This window comes from Aquarana catesbeiana, linkage group LG01 (assembly GCF_042186555.1).
Source record: "Aquarana catesbeiana isolate 2022-GZ linkage group LG01, ASM4218655v1, whole genome shotgun sequence".
Classification (NCBI taxonomy): domain Eukaryota; kingdom Metazoa; phylum Chordata; class Amphibia; order Anura; family Ranidae; genus Aquarana; species Aquarana catesbeiana.
The window spans coordinates 245247224-245266444 of record NC_133324.1 but is presented as its reverse complement, the minus strand read 5'-3'; the positions used below and the strand labels follow the sequence as shown (position 1 = coordinate 245266444).

Here is a 19221-nt window from a genome sequence, read left to right as displayed (position 1 = left end):
AAATACCTATTATAATCTACAGTTTATATTCTAATAAAAAATCAACAAATGTTTGAGAATAAGAACGTATTCTGAGATTTTATTTATTTTCTGGTCAGCTCATCCAGTTTCTGTCTAAAGGCACCTAAACGTGCCCCTTTATCTCAGTACAGAGCACTGAGATGAGCTGTCACAAAAAGTGATTTAATGTAGTTGTTGCACGTACGTGCAGACAGCTATTTCTAAAATGGTGACTATACTTTTCTGCTCTCCTACACTCATACTGAAAGAAATACATTATCTTGCTTAACATGTAAAACCTACAACTGTAAAATGTTTTTAAGCATGACATTAATTACATTAGCAACATTGAATTTATCTACAGATATTTTCCTTCCAAAAGCAGTATGCTGGATACAAAAAAATATGGGAGAACTTTGTGTCGTAAATTACTTAAAACAAACAACTTTCTTTTTTCTACAGTTTAAATAACTTCTAACTCCCTCAGCTCATTAATGGTGCTATCTAGCTGAGGTACATATTCAAAAGAATATAAAAAAAAATAAAAAATAAAAAATGAATCGTGCCTTCCACACACACACTCACTCACTGCCAATAACATTTAGAACTTTGACGCTAAAGTCAATCAGTCACCATAGATGTATCAATCCCTAGCCTCTCAACGAAAGACACATACAATCATTCACATAGGGATTCATTTTACACCTCATACAAAAAAAAAAAAAAAAAAAACACACACACACACACACACACACATTTAACTCATATAAATATAAATCCTCCTATCAAATACTAATAACAAGTGTCACGAAATCAAAGATATGACACAGAAAGTTCTAATTGTATTTGTATGGAAGATACATACCATTTCCACATTCATCATACACTATGCAGAATTCAGCATCAGTTACATACTTCTTACAATTCACTCATAGAACTAACACATAGGGTCCTTTCACACCAACGTTTTTACAACCACTACAGACTTATTCTAACCTAATTTGGGAGATGATCAGTCTCCCTCACACATACAATATTCCCTAACATTCTACAAACATTACAAATAAATTAACTTACATTTGTGAACATTCATTAACAAAATGTCATTATCTTCTGTTTTCTATATAGCAATACACAGTCACTCCACCTAGCAAAGTATGCATACATATGAACACAAATTCCTGACTATATATAAATATACAAATATTCACAGAATATTAAAACTGACAGCTTAGTTAGTAATTACTTATGGACAGCAGTGCTCAGAGTAAAGCCAATAGGCACCGTACGCGCATACGTCTCCATACCAAAACGCTTGTCTCAAGACACGAAAAACCGCCAAGCCCTGCTTGCCACGGCGATCAGGAATGTCTCAACCTGATCTTAACTCAGTACACAGACCGTTATAACAGATACATATAAACACATACACTTATAGCACAAAGACAATACATACCTTTTGACTTTGTTAACAAATGGAGCTCCAAAACCTTCACCTTATTTACCTGTCAGGACTTACCTTTCCTGACATCAACCTTCTAAACTCATGAGTTTTATTTTACACCACAAAGGTACCTTTTCTACTAGTAGCTACATATCAGTACTGTTTCAGTTTTTTAACTTAGGCTTTCTAGGGATCTGATAACCCCAAAGCTTTCTCCTGATTGATTACCAATCCAGGAAACCAACATGCATGTTACGCAAGTTCTCCAGGGGTCTTTAAGTCCCCAAAACCTCATCCAGACAAAATTTTGCAGTCAAGGTAAACAACATGCATGTTACGCAAGTTCTCCAGGGGTCTTTAAGTCCCCAAAACCTCATCCAGACAAAATTTAGCAGTCAAGGTAAACAACATGCATGTTACGCAAGTTCTCCAGGGGTCTTTAAGTCCCCAAAACCTCATCCAGACTTAAATTCGCAGTCCAGGGAATCAACATGCATGTTACGCAAGTTCTCCAGGGGTCTTTAAGTCCCCAAAACTTCATCCTGACTAATTTTTGCAGTCCAGGTAAACAACATGCATGTTACGCAAGTTCTCCAGGGGTCTTTAAGTCCCCAAAACTTCATCCTGACTAATTTTTGTAGTCCAGGTAAACAACATGCATGTTACGCCTAGGTTTACATAGAGAGTAATTAACCCTCTACAGGGGTACCCCTTCAGAAAAGAAAGAATTGAAAGAAAAGAAAAAGAGAAAAGAGAAAAAAAAAAATAAAAATTAAACAAATAAATAAATAAATACATTTTCTACCCAGGGTATCTCATCCTGTACAACGTACTTTAAGGCACCCACAGTTGAGAAAACCCAACCTGCCATCACAAAGATCTGCCTGGTGGACAGCGATACCCCAACAACAACCACCCGCCCCTCCTAGCGCTAGCAAAACACGGCACAACACAATGCAGAACTAATAATAGGTGTCTGCTAACCTGATATAAATTGCGCAAAATTGTGTTGAGCTCAGTGCCTCACCAGCATGGAGTTAGGCAAGATCGGAGTTGAGGTTATGCTGTCCCCGTACGGGCCACCAAATGAAGTAGAATAGTAAAGTATCGAACCAGGCAGAACTTCAGCAATGCAGGTTTATTAACAGCTGATAACATACAGGTTTATGTTCAAAATATTACAATATACAGGTCTAATGTATACAGTTTCTTACAATGCAAGCATATTAGATATAAATATTCTTATCCTCTACCCCAATTGATATAATTGTGAATTGTTCTTACCTTGAACCAGAATGGGTCTTTACTGCCAATTCTTGGGAACCTCTCACCTGATAGGGACCAGCCGATCTGCCGGTCATCTGGTCCCCTCACAGAGTTCTGGGTTCCAGCTCGACCAAGTTCTTGAGGGAAATTCACCTGAGACCACATTCTGGAACAAGTTAAGAAGTCTTCTCTGACTCGTATGAGGAGACAAGTTAGGACAGATACTTGCCCATTGGTTCTGACCTCTATGACCCGTGCAATAGGGCAGCATACACAGAGTTCAGCCTTATGAGCTCCTATCTGACTTGTCCGAGGGGACAAGTTAGGACAGATACTTGCCCATTGGTTCTGACCTCTATGACCCGTGCAATAGGGCAGCATACATAGAGTTCAGCCTTATGAGCTCCTATCTGACTTGTCCGAGGGGACAAGTTAGGACAGATACTTGCCCATTGGTTCTGACCTCTATGACCCGTGCAATAGGGCAGCATACATAGAGTTCAGCCTTATGAGCTCCTATCTGACTTGTCTGTCTAACAATTGCAGAGCTTGCATTTATATACCATTTCACAAGTCTTATCTCAACTATCTTTCTTACCTATGATTGGTCGCTAAGATCTACATCAAAGTAACCAACCATAAATCTGACACCTGTTCTACAACCAGACAAACTTAATTATTCCCAAAATTCCTATATGTTCATTAAAGTGATTTATAACTGTTTTTGTCCAATTAAAAACACCTGTATAGAGACAGTCTGGCACCCAGCTGTGTTATCAAACTCTCCTTATCTTGATAAGATTTAACTAGCTTTAAGGATTTGCAGATTTACAACTTTGAGACAATTAACTTTCAATAACCCCACCAGATGTTTTATATGTTTCACTATATGCATGTATTTTAACAGTTTTAATGAGGGCACAAGCAGACCTTTGTTTGACCCTGTCAAACTTAATTAATGTTCTGTACATAACTTTCCTGTATTCCACCTAATTATTTTAACCACCTGTTTTCTTATCTGTCTGAGACCATTCTACATAACTTGAATCTATTCTAATGAACTTTCATCCAGTAGACTATCTTAATACATTTTCGAGAACACCTGTTTACAAGTACTTGTCATAAAGCAGAGGTCATTTAAAGTTCAACACTTATAAATGAAGACTTTCTAAATCTATGGAAAACACAGTATACATTATTAAAAGATTAATAATTGTTGCTTTACTTATTGAATAATAATATTGATAAAACCACTACTATATAATAATATGAATAATAATTATTATTATCAATAAAATATATGCAAATCAATATATACAATATGAAATACATTGGCTAATATGAGATTCCACAACAATAGACCAACACAAAGTGGCACATAATTGTGAAGTGGAAGAAAAATTATAAATGTTTTTCCAAATTTTTTACAAATAAATATCTGAAAAGTGTGGGTTGCATTTGTATTCAGCCTCCTTTACTCTGACTAAACCTCTAACTAAAATCTAGTGGAACCAATTGCCTTCAGAAGTCACTTAATTAGTAAATAGAGTCCAACTGTGTGTAATTTAATATCAGTATAAATGCAGCTGTTCTATGAAGCCCTCAGAGGTTTGTTAGAGAACCTTAGTGAACAAACAGCTGCATGAAGGCCAAGGAACACACCAGACAGGCCAGGGATAAAGTTGTGGAGAAGTTTAAAGCAGGGTTAGGTTATAAAAAAATATCCCAAATTTTGAACATCTCATGGAGCACTGTTCAATCCATTATCCGAAAATGGAAAGAGTATGGCACAACTGCAAACCTACCAAGACATGGTCGTCCACCTAAACTGACAGGCTGGGGAAGGAGAGCATTGATCAGAGAAGCAGCCAAGAGGCCTATGGTAACTCTGGAGGAGCTGCAGATCCACAGCTTAGGTGGGAGAATCTGTCCACAGGAAAACTATTACTCTTGCACTCCACCATTCTGGCCTTTGTGGAAGAGTGACAAGAAGAAAGCCGTTGTTGAAAGAAAGCCATAAGAAGTCCCATTTGCAGTTTGCGAGAAGCCATGTAGGGGACACAGCAAACATGTGGAAGAAGGTGCTCTGGTTAGATGAAACCAAAATGTAACTTTTTGGCCTAAAAGCAAAATGCTATGTGTGGCGGAAAACTAACACTGCACATCACCCTGAACGCACCATCCCCACTGAGAAACATGGTGGTGGCAGCATCATGCTGCGGGGATGCTTTTCTTCAGCAGGGACAGGGAAGCTGGTCAGAGTTGATGAGAAGATGGATGGATCCAAATACAGGGCAATCTTAGAAGAAGACCTGTTAGAGTCTGCAAAAGATTAGGGCTGGAGGTTCACCTTCCAGCAGGACAATGACCCTAAACATACAGCCAGAGCTACAATGGAATGGTTTAGATCAAAGCATATTCATGTGTTAGAATGACCCAGTCAAAGTCCAGAGCTTGAACTATTTTTTAAAGAAGAATGGGCAACATTTTCACTCTCTATTTGTGCAAAGCTGGTAGAGACATCCCCAAAAAGACTTGCAGGTGTAATTGCAGCAAAAGGTGGTTCTACATAATATTGACTCAGAGGGGCTGAATACAAATGCAAGCCACACTTTTAAAATATTTATTTGTAAAAAAAATGAAAACCATTTATCATTTTCCTTCCACTTCACAATTATTTACAATTTTTTTGTGTTAGGCTATCACATAAAATCCCAATAGAATACATTTTTGGTTGTAACATGACAAAATGTCAAGGGGTATGAATACTTTTTCAAGGCAGTGTATCTGGAAAAAGCACACAAGAAACAGTCACTGTTCCAGTTCTTTATTAAAAGAGGAATTAAAGTCTTATTTTTTAATTGTACCTACAGGTAAGTCCAGGTCAGCAACCACTTTCCACTTAAGGGCTGGATTCAGTGTATGTGAAAACATGGAGGGCAGCATTCACCTGCTAATAAATTAAGATAATAATAATCCTAACATAGTAATAATAACAGCACAGGTTTACCTCACTTTAAGGTGCTTCACTAATACAAAGCCAGTTCACCTTGAGGAAGAATGTGGCTGGGGATTCGGATTTTACTGCCCCCTCCCCCATCCTGGCACCCAAGGGTGGCTGACGCCAACCCTGCCAGCCAGCATGGTCTAGAGATGGGGTTCCTTTCCCTAGGGGAGATGGGGGGCCTCGTCCCCAGGGGTGATGGCTGGCCTCGTCCCCAGGGGTGATGGGGTCCCTGTCCCCAGGAGAGATGGGGTCCCTGTCCCCAGGGGGGAGGGTGTCCCTAATAGGGTCTGCCCTCATAGTATCCTCTGTCCCCATGTCCCCATAGTGTCCTCTGCCCCCATAGTGTCTTCTGTCCTCTGCCCCTGTAGTGTCCTCTGCCCCCATAGTGTCCTTTGTCCTCTGCCCCCCCTGCAACCCACCCCACAGACACAAAAACACACAATGTGTAGGTAGAACTCTCCTACCTTACACAGGTGTAGAGCACAGCGGTGAGCGGCTGGTATCACAGGGCTGGATGGGGGCGGGAACTGCTGAAGTTAACTTTTTACATCAACAGGCTGGTGATTGGTTGCTAGGATCGCCCGGCTACCAATCACCTGCTGTGTAATGTAAAAAGTTAACTTCAGCGGTTCCCGCCCCCATCCGGCCCTGTGATACCAGCCACTAGCTGGTGTCCAATGAAGAGGACAGCGGTGAACATGTCCACAGTCTGGGTGCCCCTGAATTAATTACGGGCACTGACGGGCTGGACAATTAGCGGTGGCGGGTTGCCGACCCCTGGGTAAGCCTATAATAAGGTTTGTGCTTGTGCGGGCGCCACTGTAGGGTTTCGTTCTAAGGTAAGTATTTAATAAAGAGCTAGTATGAGATGCATACTAGCTCATTATGCCTTTGTGTTACAGGTTTTTTTTCTCTAGGTTTTTTAATAAATATACTGAGGTTCCAGAAAAAAAAGTAAAAAATAAAAGAACTTTAGTTACAGCAACTGGCAGGTACCAAGGATTAATATACATATGGTGATGACTAAGTGCTAAAGTTAGTGGCATTTACTGTAGTCATGTACACTAGTTGCAGAATTTTTATGCATTCATTCTATAAACATTGGTTATAATTTCCAAGCTACTTTTCTTGTTGCATTAGTTTTCCCTGACACGCCAAAGACATAAGGATTTTTTTAGAACTTAGCAGCAGGCCAGGACCTCAAAAACCTCAAAATGTAAGTTTGGTGCAACAGAAACATTAAACCGTATCTCTAGGCAAAACTTTTTTTTTTTTTTAGCTTTGGACGGAGTTGGGAAGGTTTAGACTTTTTGTCACTGCCTTATTTGTCTTGGTGACCATTTTCCCAGAAATAAAGTGAGGGGAAATCCAAAAATGTAGAGTTACCCAGAACAAGAAGTAAGAGCAAGTAAGAACTACATGAACTTTATCTCATCAGGAACGGAATACTGTAACAACTTAGAAAGTGATATTTGTCCTTTAAGGCGTAGGTGGGCGTAGTGGAAACGCAAACAGAAATGCAAAAAAAAAGTGGAAAAAAGTGCTGGAACTCACTTGCAGTGCCATTATTTCTTAATGGCACTCCAAATGTAGTAGCAGTTGCGCTTTTTGCCCCGTGATTGCACAAAAACATGCAAAGCAAAACACACTCGGCTCATGTAAAGTTTGAGTGATTTTGGATCAGAGGGAGGCCCATTAAAATAATTGCTGCCACTCCAAAAATGCACTAAAAAAAGCCCCAAAAATGTCTAAACGCACCTATACACAAAAATGTTATACGGTGGCCAGAAAAAAATGACTATTCTAGCCAATAGAATCAGTTTACACTCATACGAATCTTAACGCAATATGCATGTATATGCGCAAAAAAAAAAAAAAGCCAGCATTAGAGGCATTTTTTTCTGGTAGCATATTTGGAGCATTTTTTCATACATCTGTGTTCACAAGGCCAAAATCCGTTTGTACAGTGGATTTATTTGTTTTCTCTGCCCATAGGTCCTTCTGAATGAACTTGGCTTCGATGATTCGCTCATTACTCCCTTGCGTGAGAAATACCTCCGGCCTTTGGTTTCTGTCTTATATCCAGACTGGGGAGGCAGCTGCCTGGACAGCCACAAAGCCTTTGTAGTACAGTACTCCTTGGATAAAGACTTGGATCTCAGCTGTCATTACGATAACTCTGAGGTTACTCTGAATGTTTCCCTGGGGAAAGAGTTCACTGATGGAAACCTTTATTTTTCAGAAATGAGAGAGGTAAAACTCCTGCTAAACTATCTTTGCAGTTCATTTTTTTTTTTTATACAGAACAGTTCAGAAAGTGTGTATCCTTAATCCTTTAGATATGGTAGCGCTGACTCTGCCTGTGCTCCATTGTGGTTGCAGAGATAGACTTTACTTGTCGCTGTGTGATTTACTTTTTTTCCCTGGTCATTGTAGCTTTCCTTCTCTCAGGGCCGTGTTGTGTTGCACTGTGTGTATGGTGCTTTGTGCACTGTGTTCTCTATTAGGATTGTACTTGCAGGTTATGTCACATCTTTGCAGTACTACTACTGCCACCCAATTGTAGATGCCTCCAGCCTGCTGTAATACCAGCTATAATCATCTTGTATGCTGAGTGATATAACTAGTATAGAGGCAGAGCCGCCCACTCTGTGTAAATAGACGTAGATATTGGGGCTCGTAAGCGAGCACACATGGGTGCCTCCATGGAAAGTGGCTTTCCATGGGGGGCGCTTGCCAAAGAGGTGGAGCCTGGAGTGCCAGCGGGGGATCCCAGAAGAGGAGGATAAGGGCTGCTCTGGGCAAAACCATTGCACAGAGCTGGTAAGCATACCATGTTTGGTATTTTAATTTGAAAACAATGAAGCTTTAATGTCGCTTTAAGCCTTCACATTTAAACAAAAAATAAATAAACATGTTATACAGTTGTGCTCATAAGTTTACATACCCTGGCAGAATTTATGATTTCTTGGCCATTTCTTAAAGAATATGAATGATAACACAAAAACGTTTCTTTCACTCATGGTTTAGTGTTTGGCGGAAACCATTTATTATCAATCAGCTGTGTTTACTCTTTTTAAATCATAATGACAACAGAAACTACCCAAATGGCCCTGATCAAAAGTTTACATACCCTGGTGTTTTGACCTGATAACATGCACACAAGTTGACATAAAGGGGTTTGAATGGCTATTAAAGGTAAACATCCTCACCTGTGATCTGTTTGCTTGTAATTAGTTTGTGTGTATAAAAGGTCAATGAGTTTCTGGACTCCTGACAGACCCTTGCATCTTTCATCCAGCGCTGCACTGACGTTTCTGGATTCTGAGTTATGGGGAAAGCAAAAGAATTGTCAAAGGATCTGCGGGAAAAGGTAGTTGAACTGTATAAAACAGGAAAGGGATATAAAAAGATATCCAGGGAATTAAGAATGGCAATCAACAGTGTTTAAACTCTAATCGAGAAGTGCAAATGAGGGGTTCTGTTAAAACCAAGAAATGTTTTTGTGTTATTCATATTCTCTGAAAAATGGCCAAGAACTCATAAATTCTGCCAGTATGTAAACTTATGCACACAACTGTACTTACCCCTTCTGGCTCCTCCCCCCTGCTGAGTACCCCCCTAGCAATCTGCTTGCTAAGGGAGGAGGCACTGTTGGTGCTCGCTTCTGAGCCCAGCCCCCCACTCCCTTGTCATAGAATTTGTTTGACAGCAGCAGGAGCCAATGGCTCCCGCTGTTATGAATCTGCCCTGTGGGGAGGGAGACTGCGGAGGGAGCCGCTGCTCTCGTGCACAGCACTGGATCAAGATTGGGCTCAGGTAAGCATATGGGGGGCTGGGGGGTATCCTTATTACAAAAAATTACCTTAATGCAGAGAAAGCAGTAAAGTAAAGAACATTAAACCATTTGTTACCCCAACACTTCATATTCCTGATATGTGCCTGCTGTACCTTGTACTTGTATGAGAAAGTACCTTGTTCCCTTTGTATCACTTCCTTTGTGTGAAATCCCTGGTGTTCCTGCCAGTCCCTCTGCTTTCCCATTAAAAACTGACCACACTAAGCAGGAGAGCACACCATAGTCAGTTCTCTAGCTGTGCTGGGAACTTGGTGTGCTCTCCTTCTATATCAGACTTGTCCTGACATGCCCCCGCTACACAGCTATTCACTGGGAAGCTCAATGCGCTGTTGCTTCTCTTCCCCTCAAAGACTAGTTTTGTGACACGCCAACAGATGGCAGCACAATGCTGCATGCAGTCACAGGGAGCACCGACCTTCCTAGGTCGGTGTGCCAAAAGACATCATCCTGTGTACTTCGGGAGCTGTGCAACTGATGCTATTCTGACCACGTGTGTTACCATACCTGCTATTTCGTTATCGACAGCAAGTTAGATCAAAAAGATGCTGCAATGAGGCGTTCAGGGTGTTTTGAGAGGCACGTGCGATTGTTCTGCGACGATCACCATGCACAAGTTGCTGAATGGTTTCGACATTTTCGGGGGTTGAGCTTGTAGAAAGTCTTCCTGATCTCTCGCCGTCTTCCAGTGATGTTCTTTCGCTCTTGAAGCACATGTGCTACTCAAAACATTTCGAACGGCTCATTGCAACATCGCTATAAACTTGCCAATCATGTCAAATGTCTCTGTGCCAGATTTGCCCAGTTTCACATTTGCTCTATGTTCTAACTTGCTGTTGCTGATAAAATAGCAGACGTGGTAACGCACATGGTCAGAATAGCACCAGTTGCACAGCCCCCAATGTACACAGGACAATGTCTTTTGGCACACTAACTTATGAAGGTGCTCCCTGTGACTGTCTGTGTAGCCTTGTTCTGCCATTTGTTGGCGTGTTACGAAACTAGTCTTGAAACTTTTTGATACCATCTGGTAGAAGTGCCCACTACTACAGTGATTGTCAGCTTCCTCAGAAGATATAGCCACAAAAATGATCAGGTGCCTATTGGAAGGGACAACAGTTGTAGAGAGAATGACAATCCAGCGGACCTTAGCTGCTAGGACATACTCCTGGGGAGAAGAACCATGAAAACAAGCTGCAAAAAAAGTCCATAAAGTGCTTAGGTCCAGGTATAGCTGTATTACCTGTGTAATACCTTGGCATAAACTATTGAAGTACCACTACCAGAATTGTAGTTAATGACTTGACAAGGCGCAGGAGCGTGAAACGTCGTCATAGCAACAGGACCAACACTATTGGCTTGCTCTCCAAGTGTTCTCTCCTCCTTGGCTTCTGCTTCCGTCCACTGGTGCAGCGAGTGACATCATCGCTAGACGCCGATTCCAACGCTGTCTCCACGGGGAGATTTGTCACAGCCTATGGTTGTTTCCTCCCCAGCACCGCGCATGGCATTTCCATACACTGACTCTCTCGTAACCCCTGGATTCCCCTGCTTAGTCCAGCTGACACACACCTGTGCTGGAGCTTGCGAGTATTGAGACACATCCCAGACGTCTCCAACTGCGGACAAGTAAGCACAGTTTAGCCACAAAGGTTGTTTATATCATCTGACACCAGTGTTTGCATGGCTTTTTTATCTCAATGACTTTTTATCTCAATAAGGCCTGGTTCATACCTATGCAGATTGCAGTTTGCATATTCCAGGTGCATTTTGCATTTTTCAATACACGATTTTGATTGAAGTCTATGGAACCAAAAACCAGAAAAAAGTCCCTGGCCCTTTCCATAAAATGCAAAGATGTGAACGTGACCCATAGGAAACCATGTTAAATGGACTGTAGTGTGTTTCTGCAAAACTGTAAATACACTAAAAAATGCATTGGTGTAAACTACAATTCTTGTTTAAGAAACTTGTACTTCAGTAGTTTATTACACAGGTAATAAAACTATACCTGGACCTAAACTCTTTATGGACTTTTTTTGCAGCCCGTTTTCCTCAGAAGATATGCATTTCGCATTATACCAGGCTGGACCAATGTTAGTATGCAATAAAGATCATAGCTTTAACCCTTTCGCTGCCAGGTCAGTACGTCCTACGAACCTGACAGCAGGGGGTTTCACATACAATCTGATGGCTGCAGCGCCAGGATCATGTGTAAAACTGAAAAGCAGACTCCTGCCTGTCAGGTGGAAGCATGTGGGTGGTTGCATCCCCCTGTAACTGAGCCCCTACCTCAGCGCGTGCCTCTGCCACGTTGCCCGTCTGCGGGCCCGTGACATGGCAGGTGCTGGCGGGTGGAGGGAAGAGAGCGGCCACACGTCCGCTCTCCTCCCCTTCTTGTTGGTGACCTGGAAAACGATGTGTATGACATCACTTCCGGGTCACCCTGTCCCTTTCCCCGGCTAGCATAGCCGGGAAGGAATGTATTGCAATACAATCTGCATTGCAGTACATTCAGTTTTACATTCTTTTAAACCCTGCATGTCTCATTAGAGAGAACCTGTCACCAAATAATCCTCACATAGGAATCTCTTTGTCCCCTATGTGATAAAAAAAAAAAAAAGTTTTAATTGTAAAAAGAATAAAGCACATAAAATCCCACCCCAAAACATTGGGGTCACTCCCACATACAGTATATGCACGTACAAACATAAACGCACATGTTGGGGGCGCCTGATGAAATACCTATGTTAAATATTGCCGCACACGCCAGATTGAGAGCAATAATGCTAGCACAAGACATCCTCCAAAACACTAAACTGATGACCTATAGGGGACTTTTGAAGCGTCCCCTATAGAAAATATAGGGTACTGAAGTTTGTCGCCATTTGACGGGTGCACACAAATTCAAGGTTTGGCATGTTGGGTATCTATTTACTCGGTACAACCTCGTCTTTTATATTTTACCAAAAATTTGGGTAATTTATTACATTTGTTTGCCCTAAAGTTCACCTCAGTGTGTTTTTTACTGAAATATTGTGTTTCCTAGACCTTTGCAGCAATATCGTGTGATATAAAAATTTGGAACTACCAATATTCTATTCTCTGTCTGCTTTCAGAAACGATATCATGTCTGGGGGTTTTATGTAATTTTCAGGCCTAAAATGTTTTTTTAAACATGTGCAAAAAATGCAAAAAACGACTCTGGCAACGAAAAGGACAACGTGTATATAAACAATATTGTATAAAATGTATGGCAATATTTTTAATCTGCTTAGGTCTAACACAAAAATGTTCTACTTTTTCCAATGCTGCGTACAACCTCATCCGAATGTGAGGAATAATTTGGTCCTGTGTTGGCTCATAAATATATTCTTCCACCAGATTTATGTGGAATTCTTTCCAAATTGTTTAATATGGTTGTAACGTGTGTGGCCACTTTTACTGGATTTCAGCTGCTGATTTCAGACCAGGAGAAGATGGGAGGGAAAATCTCCACAGTGGCGAAACAAAATAAAAAAAAAAAACATTATAGCCTGCTATTTGTAATTAAATATCAGTTTTCATTCTAATGACCCTGGTAAATGGATGGAGAAGTTTTTTTGTACTGCTAATTAGAGGCAGATAGGTATCGGTTTTCATTGAATCAAACTGCTAAAGGATGATGGGCTCATATAGGTTATTTCTTCTTCTTTTCAGTATTAGGTTACCAATTCTGAATGCTAAATCTCTAAACTGACTATAGTAAAAATCATTTGTCTTCCATTCAGGTTCCAGTCAACGAAAGAAGATATACAGAAGTTGAGCATCTTATTGGTCAGGGAATTTTGCACAGGGGGCAGCAAATACATGGAGCCCTCCCGATTACTTCAGGAGAACGGTGGAATCTTATATTATGGATGAGAGCGTCATCAGTACGTAACACATGTTGTCCCATGTGTGACAAGGAGCCTAAGCTTATAGAGACTGTTGGACAAGGAGATGGATTTACACTGACCGAAAAAGAAATCAAGATGGACACAGTAGATGTGTGTGCTGTATTGTAAAATTATTGTACAGAATAAAATATTTTTATCTCAACATTGTAAGCTTTTATCATGGTTTATTAATCTGTTCATACATACATAAATGCACAGAGGTGTTTTCAAAGTGCAGTAGGCTTGTTTAAAGATCATAAGTTGGGCTGCCTTCCTCGAAAGAAAAACTGAAGCCTCATTCACACTGGTCTTGGTGGTTCTGCGTTCAGATGTAATGGAGGGCCATTTCACATGCTCCGATATCCAAAACTGATACCTTTGCAGTGCGATTTAAGCCCATACAAAATAAATGGCCTCGAATCTCACTGCAAAAAATTGCATGCGATTTGAACAGGAATGTGGCGCGATTCCTGTCCAAATCGCATGCAGTTTCCCGCAACGCTCCTGTGTGAACCCAGGCTTGTCATAGTGACTTCAGCCTGGGTTCAAACAGGAGCAGTGCAGGAAACAGCATGTGATTCAGCCAGGAATCGCACTGCATTCCTGTTCAAATTGCATGCGATTATTTGCAGTACGATTTGAGCATATTCATTTTGTTTGGGCTCAAATCGCACAGCAAAGTTATCGGTACTCAGTATTGGCGAGTACTTGACCGAAAGTATCGGTACTGGTACTCATCGGTAAAAAGAAAAAAAACAGTATCGTTGCGACCCTACTAAACACACCAAAATATAAACAACTGTAATGAAGAAAGAGGGGAGAAAATTACCCGGTTTGGAAAGGGCTGGGTAACAAAAGGGGGTTACTATTAGCAACAAAAATAGATCAAAACGAATTCTATCAAAAAGTATCAAATTTATTGATTAAAATTAATCAAGTCATCTTTTTCATTAGTCAAACAGTTCATTTTAGACACATTGATGTATTCCATAAAAAAACAATTAATCACAGTATGGTATTAGGCAAGTAACCATGTATCAAAATTCGACAGACAAGACAACACACACAACGTACATGTCGTATACTTTGTGTGTGTTGTCTTGTCTGTCGAATTTTGATATATGGTTACTTCATTATATGCGCATGGTTACAGCAACAACACCATCCTAGGTGAATGATCAGTGGCTGGTCACCTAATATATCTGACCACCTACCTGTGATTTGCTTGCTTGAACCCCTTTTTTTTCTCTCCCTCCCCCCAATTTTTTCATATTAACAAGTGTATCAACTGGAGAGTGTCTAGCCGAGGTCGTCCCACGCATGCCGAGATCGGTGTCTTGGCAGTTGTAATACTATGCACTCTTGTCTTTTCCATTTTTGTAAATACTTGTCTGTTTTTAATAAAAATAAACTTTTATGGTATAACACTACTGCGGCTCCTTTTGGCTTCTCTTTGGAGGAATACTGAGAGCTTCTTACCTGGTATATGGTGGCTGCTGGAGGTCGCATGGCTGATTACTATATAGCCAGCGATTTTTAAAGACATATACACAAGCGCCTATTGCTCTGGAAAGAGGCAGAATATTTGTAGTGGAGGAATCACTGGAAAACACTTGTATGCATTGTGTCTTTTCACAAGAATCATCAGGATTTATAAGGACTGAGCACCTTTGAGCACTTTTGTGGATTTAATCTGAGAGCCCTTGCACACTGGGGCGGGGGGCGGCGTCGGCGGTAAAACGCCGCTATTATTAGCGGCGTTTTACCGTCGGTATGCGGCCGCTAGCGGGGCGGTTTTACCCCCCGCTAGCGGCCGAGAAAGGGTTAAATACCACCGCAAAGCGCCTCTGCAGAGGCGCATTGCCGGCGGTATAGCCGCGCCGTCCCATTGATTTCAATGGGCAGGAGCGGTAAAGGAGCAGTGGCGTCTCAAATTTAGGGGGGGCACATGGGGGGACAGGGACAAAATATATATATATCCTGAATATCCTGGGACCCTTTACTACGACCCCACAACGGGCCCTTTCACATGTTCTGCAGTGAGCTCCCTTCCTACTGTATTGGGGTCCCCCAGGGTGGCAGAAAACAAGAGATATATGTCACCAGCATATCAAGAAAATATAAGGATCCAAAGCAGTGGGAGAATTATCAGGGTTGCAAAGGTTGTCTTGCCTCCGGGCCCTGGTGTTCTGCCACTGTGGGGTTCCCCAGCCTCCTCTTGCTGTCCTGCCCCTGCTATTGACAGCTCTGGTCTGGCATCTCTTGGAATTTACAGGCTGGTCCTCCTGTCCTAAGGACGGGAGAAATCAGTCTGTTTTTTCAGTAACTGAAAGTCCTGGTGGAGTCCTTCCTGCAACTCGCTCTTCTCCCTGCCAATGAGGATGCAGGTGAAGGAGCAGATCAGGCGGCCGTGGTTGTGTGAACGCTCGCATTACGCAGTGTCAGCGAGCAGGGGAGGGGGGAGGAATCACCCGCAGGAGCTGACTGGGGACTCTCTCCCTCTTAGACATTGATTTTAAAGTGTCGCCTACGGAGATTTGTGGGTACCATAGTTTGTTGCCATTTTACAGGCATGCAAATGTTAAATCTTGGTATCTATTTACTTGGCACAATATCATATTTTGTAGTTTTTCAAAAAAACGGGTATTATATTGTGTTTGTGTGCCCTCAAAACTATTAAAGTGTATTTTATCTTGAAAATTTGCTTTGTATACAATTCTACAATAAACCTTTATTGTGGGGGAAAAAAAATAAAAAAAATTGTGTTTGATAAACGGCTGTTCAAATACAGTGCAACATAACAAAAACTGCAACAATCGCCATTTTATTCTCCAGGGCTTCTGCTTTCAGAAAATATATAATGGTTGCGGCTTCGAAGTAATTTTCTAGCAAAAAAAAATGCTGATTTTAACATGTATGTGAGAAATAACAGAATTAGCAAGTAGTTAATAATAATGATGATATTTTTCACATACTAATATAAGTAACTGCTTTGATCTTGATATCAGCTACCTTTAACCCCCGGCTTGCTTTAAGTTCAGATTTGAAAGGAAGTTGGAGGAGGCCCAGAGCAATAAAAGCTACTTGTTTACCTTAAGGTGTCAGTAAATGCTAACTTGAACACCTCTTAAAAACTGCATACCCCGTATAAAACATATCTGTGTACTGAACCTATTTTTAAACTTCTTCGGTCCAGGAACGTGATCCTGCAGCTCTGGGTCCCTTGTGTAAAGCTGGCCATACACCTACAGATTTTCTATGGTTAGATGGAAAGTGCAACAGATTTCTCCCGCTGGCTCTCCACCTAAACAATGCCTGCACCCAATCAGAATGTTCAGGTATTGTGAGAGCCAGCGGGGCCGAATAGCAAGATATGGCAGCTTGGGCCAGTGGGAGATTATTCAATCCACACAGTTCAGCGTAGATGGAGGAATCTGTTCCACTTTTTCCATCTGACCATAGAAAATCTGCAGATAATCTATAGGTGTATGGCCAGTCTAAGGGAGAGCTTAACAGCAGCTGTGAATTCCCATAGATTTCCATGTCCTAGCCGTTGACCTCCTCCTCTTCCCTGCAGCAGTTGCTCGCTGCGTAGGGGAGGCAGAGCTGCTGGATCACATGACCAGAATGGAGTGGATTAAAAATAGGTAAGTACGCACTTTTTTTTTATACAGGTTAGACAAAAAAGGTAGACTTACCATCTCATCCATTTAAAAGTGAACATCTATTAATTACACAGGTTCTGTGGCTGATTAAGGTGGTAATTAAACTAAGTGTTCATATTAGGGGTGCTGAAATTAATCGTTGCATCGATGCATCGCGATTCGGGTGTCCCCGATGCGACATCGATGCATATGGACCGGAAAATCGATTGCGGGTGACGTCATGATGACTAGCCCCGCCCCTCCCGGGAAAGCGCTCGGAGCGTATTTTTAAAATTGCTTTCTTTTAATAAATGCTGTGTTACAATGGATGATGTGCCCCGCTGTATGTGCTTTTTAAAAAACTATGTCACTTCATACTGAATTTCACAGTAGTACGGAATATCCCACTCATGTGACTCCCGGCCCGGCCCGCCCCCGTTTGACGGGCACAGTGGCTGCATTTGATGGGCACAGTGGCTGCGTTTGACGGGCACAGGTGGCTGCGTTTGATGTGGCTGCGTTTGACAGGCACAGGTGGCTGCGTTTGATGGGCACAGTGGCTGCGTTTGACGGGCACAGGTGGCTGCGTTTGATGGGCACAAGTGGCTGCGTTTGACGGGCACAGGTGGCTGTGTTTGACGGGCACAAGTGGTTGCGTTTGACAGGCACAACTGGCTGCGTTTGACAGGCACAGGTGGCTGCTTTTGACGGGCACAAGTGGCTGCGTTTGACGGGCACAGGTGGCTGCGTTTGACAGGCACAGGTGGCTGCGTTTGACGGGCACAGGTGGCTGCGTTTGACGGGCACAGGTGGCTGCGTTTGACGGGCACAGGTGGCTGTGTTTGACGGGTACAACTAGCTGTGTTTGACGGGCACAGGTGGCTGCGCTTGACGGGCACAAGTGGCTGCGTTTGACCAACTGGGAACTGTGAGGTGTCCCAGAAGATTGCAGGGTGGAAGGGCCGCCTAGGTGGCCCAAGCGGAAGTGGGAGCTCGTCGGTAATCGTGATGCATCGCGGAATCGAATCAAATACCAGATAATCGTAATCGAATCGAATCGTGAGACCAGTGAAGATGCGCACCCCTAGTTCATATGTGTTCGGGATGAGGTGGCAGCCCTAGAAGGAGGAAATTTTTTTTTAATACTAACCACTTGCCAACCGCCTCACGTATGAGTACAGCATCAGAGTGGCTCTCCTGTGCCGGATCCCGTACCTACTATGTGATCCAGCACATCCAGGTAAGAGGTGTGCCACCAGCACGCCCGCTGTGCTGTGATAAGACACAGCACAAGCTGATCAGCGTGTGCCAGTCAATGGATGACCGTCGGCACCCGCTGATCAGCAAGGAGGAAGACAGAACAGTCTCTGTGTATATAAACAATACAGAGCTCTGACCTGTCAGCTGAAATGTGCTGGTTTTTGTTTCCCTGCAAAAGCAAAGAATAAAAACCAGCACATCCCTTAGAAAAAGCACCTCACTGTAAACACCCTACATGTTAACCCTTCACAGCCAGTGTCATTAATACAGTGACAGTGCATATTTTTAGCCATGACCACTGTATTAGTGACACTGGTCCCCACAAGGTGTCAGTGTCTGGCTGCCCGTCATACTATTGCAGTCCTGTCTAAAAGTCTCTGATCGCCACCATTACTAGTATAAATAAATGGAAATTCCAGTATACATACACCATAGTTTGTAGACGCTATAACGTTTGCGTAAACCAACCAATATACGTTTATTGGGATTTTTTAACCAAAAATATATGTAGATTACATATTGGCTTAAATTTATGAAGAAATTTGATTTTTTTACCTTTTTTTTTGTAGAATATGTTTTAATAGCAGAAAGTAAAAAACACTGTTTTTTTTTTTTTCGTTTCATAGCGCAGAAAAATAAAAAACCCAGTAGTGATCAAATACCATTAAAAAAAACTCTATTTGGGGGGAAAAAATGATATAAATTGATTTTGGGTACAGCAGTGCGTGACCGCGCAATAGTCAGTTACATAACTCAGGGGGAAAATGGCCTGGTCATGAAGGGGGGGGGGGGGGTAAATCTTCCATTGCGCAAGTGGCTAATTAGTG

At 42.0% G+C, this 19221-nt stretch overlaps 1 protein-coding gene across 1 annotated transcript in view; it reads left to right on the top strand.

Annotated features, from left to right (window-relative positions):
• Positions 1 to 13653, top strand: part of OGFOD2 (2-oxoglutarate and iron dependent oxygenase domain containing 2) — a 30916-nt gene extending 17263 nt beyond the window's left edge. Inside the window, exons 6-7 of the mRNA XM_073627433.1 lie at positions 7713 to 7970; positions 13344 to 13653. Coding sequence (XP_073483534.1) covers positions 7713 to 7970; positions 13344 to 13619 — 534 coding nt within the window. The 3' untranslated portion in view covers positions 13620 to 13653. The remainder of the gene's footprint in view (positions 1 to 7712; positions 7971 to 13343) is intronic.
• The last annotated feature ends 5568 nt before the right edge of the window (positions 13654 to 19221 follow it).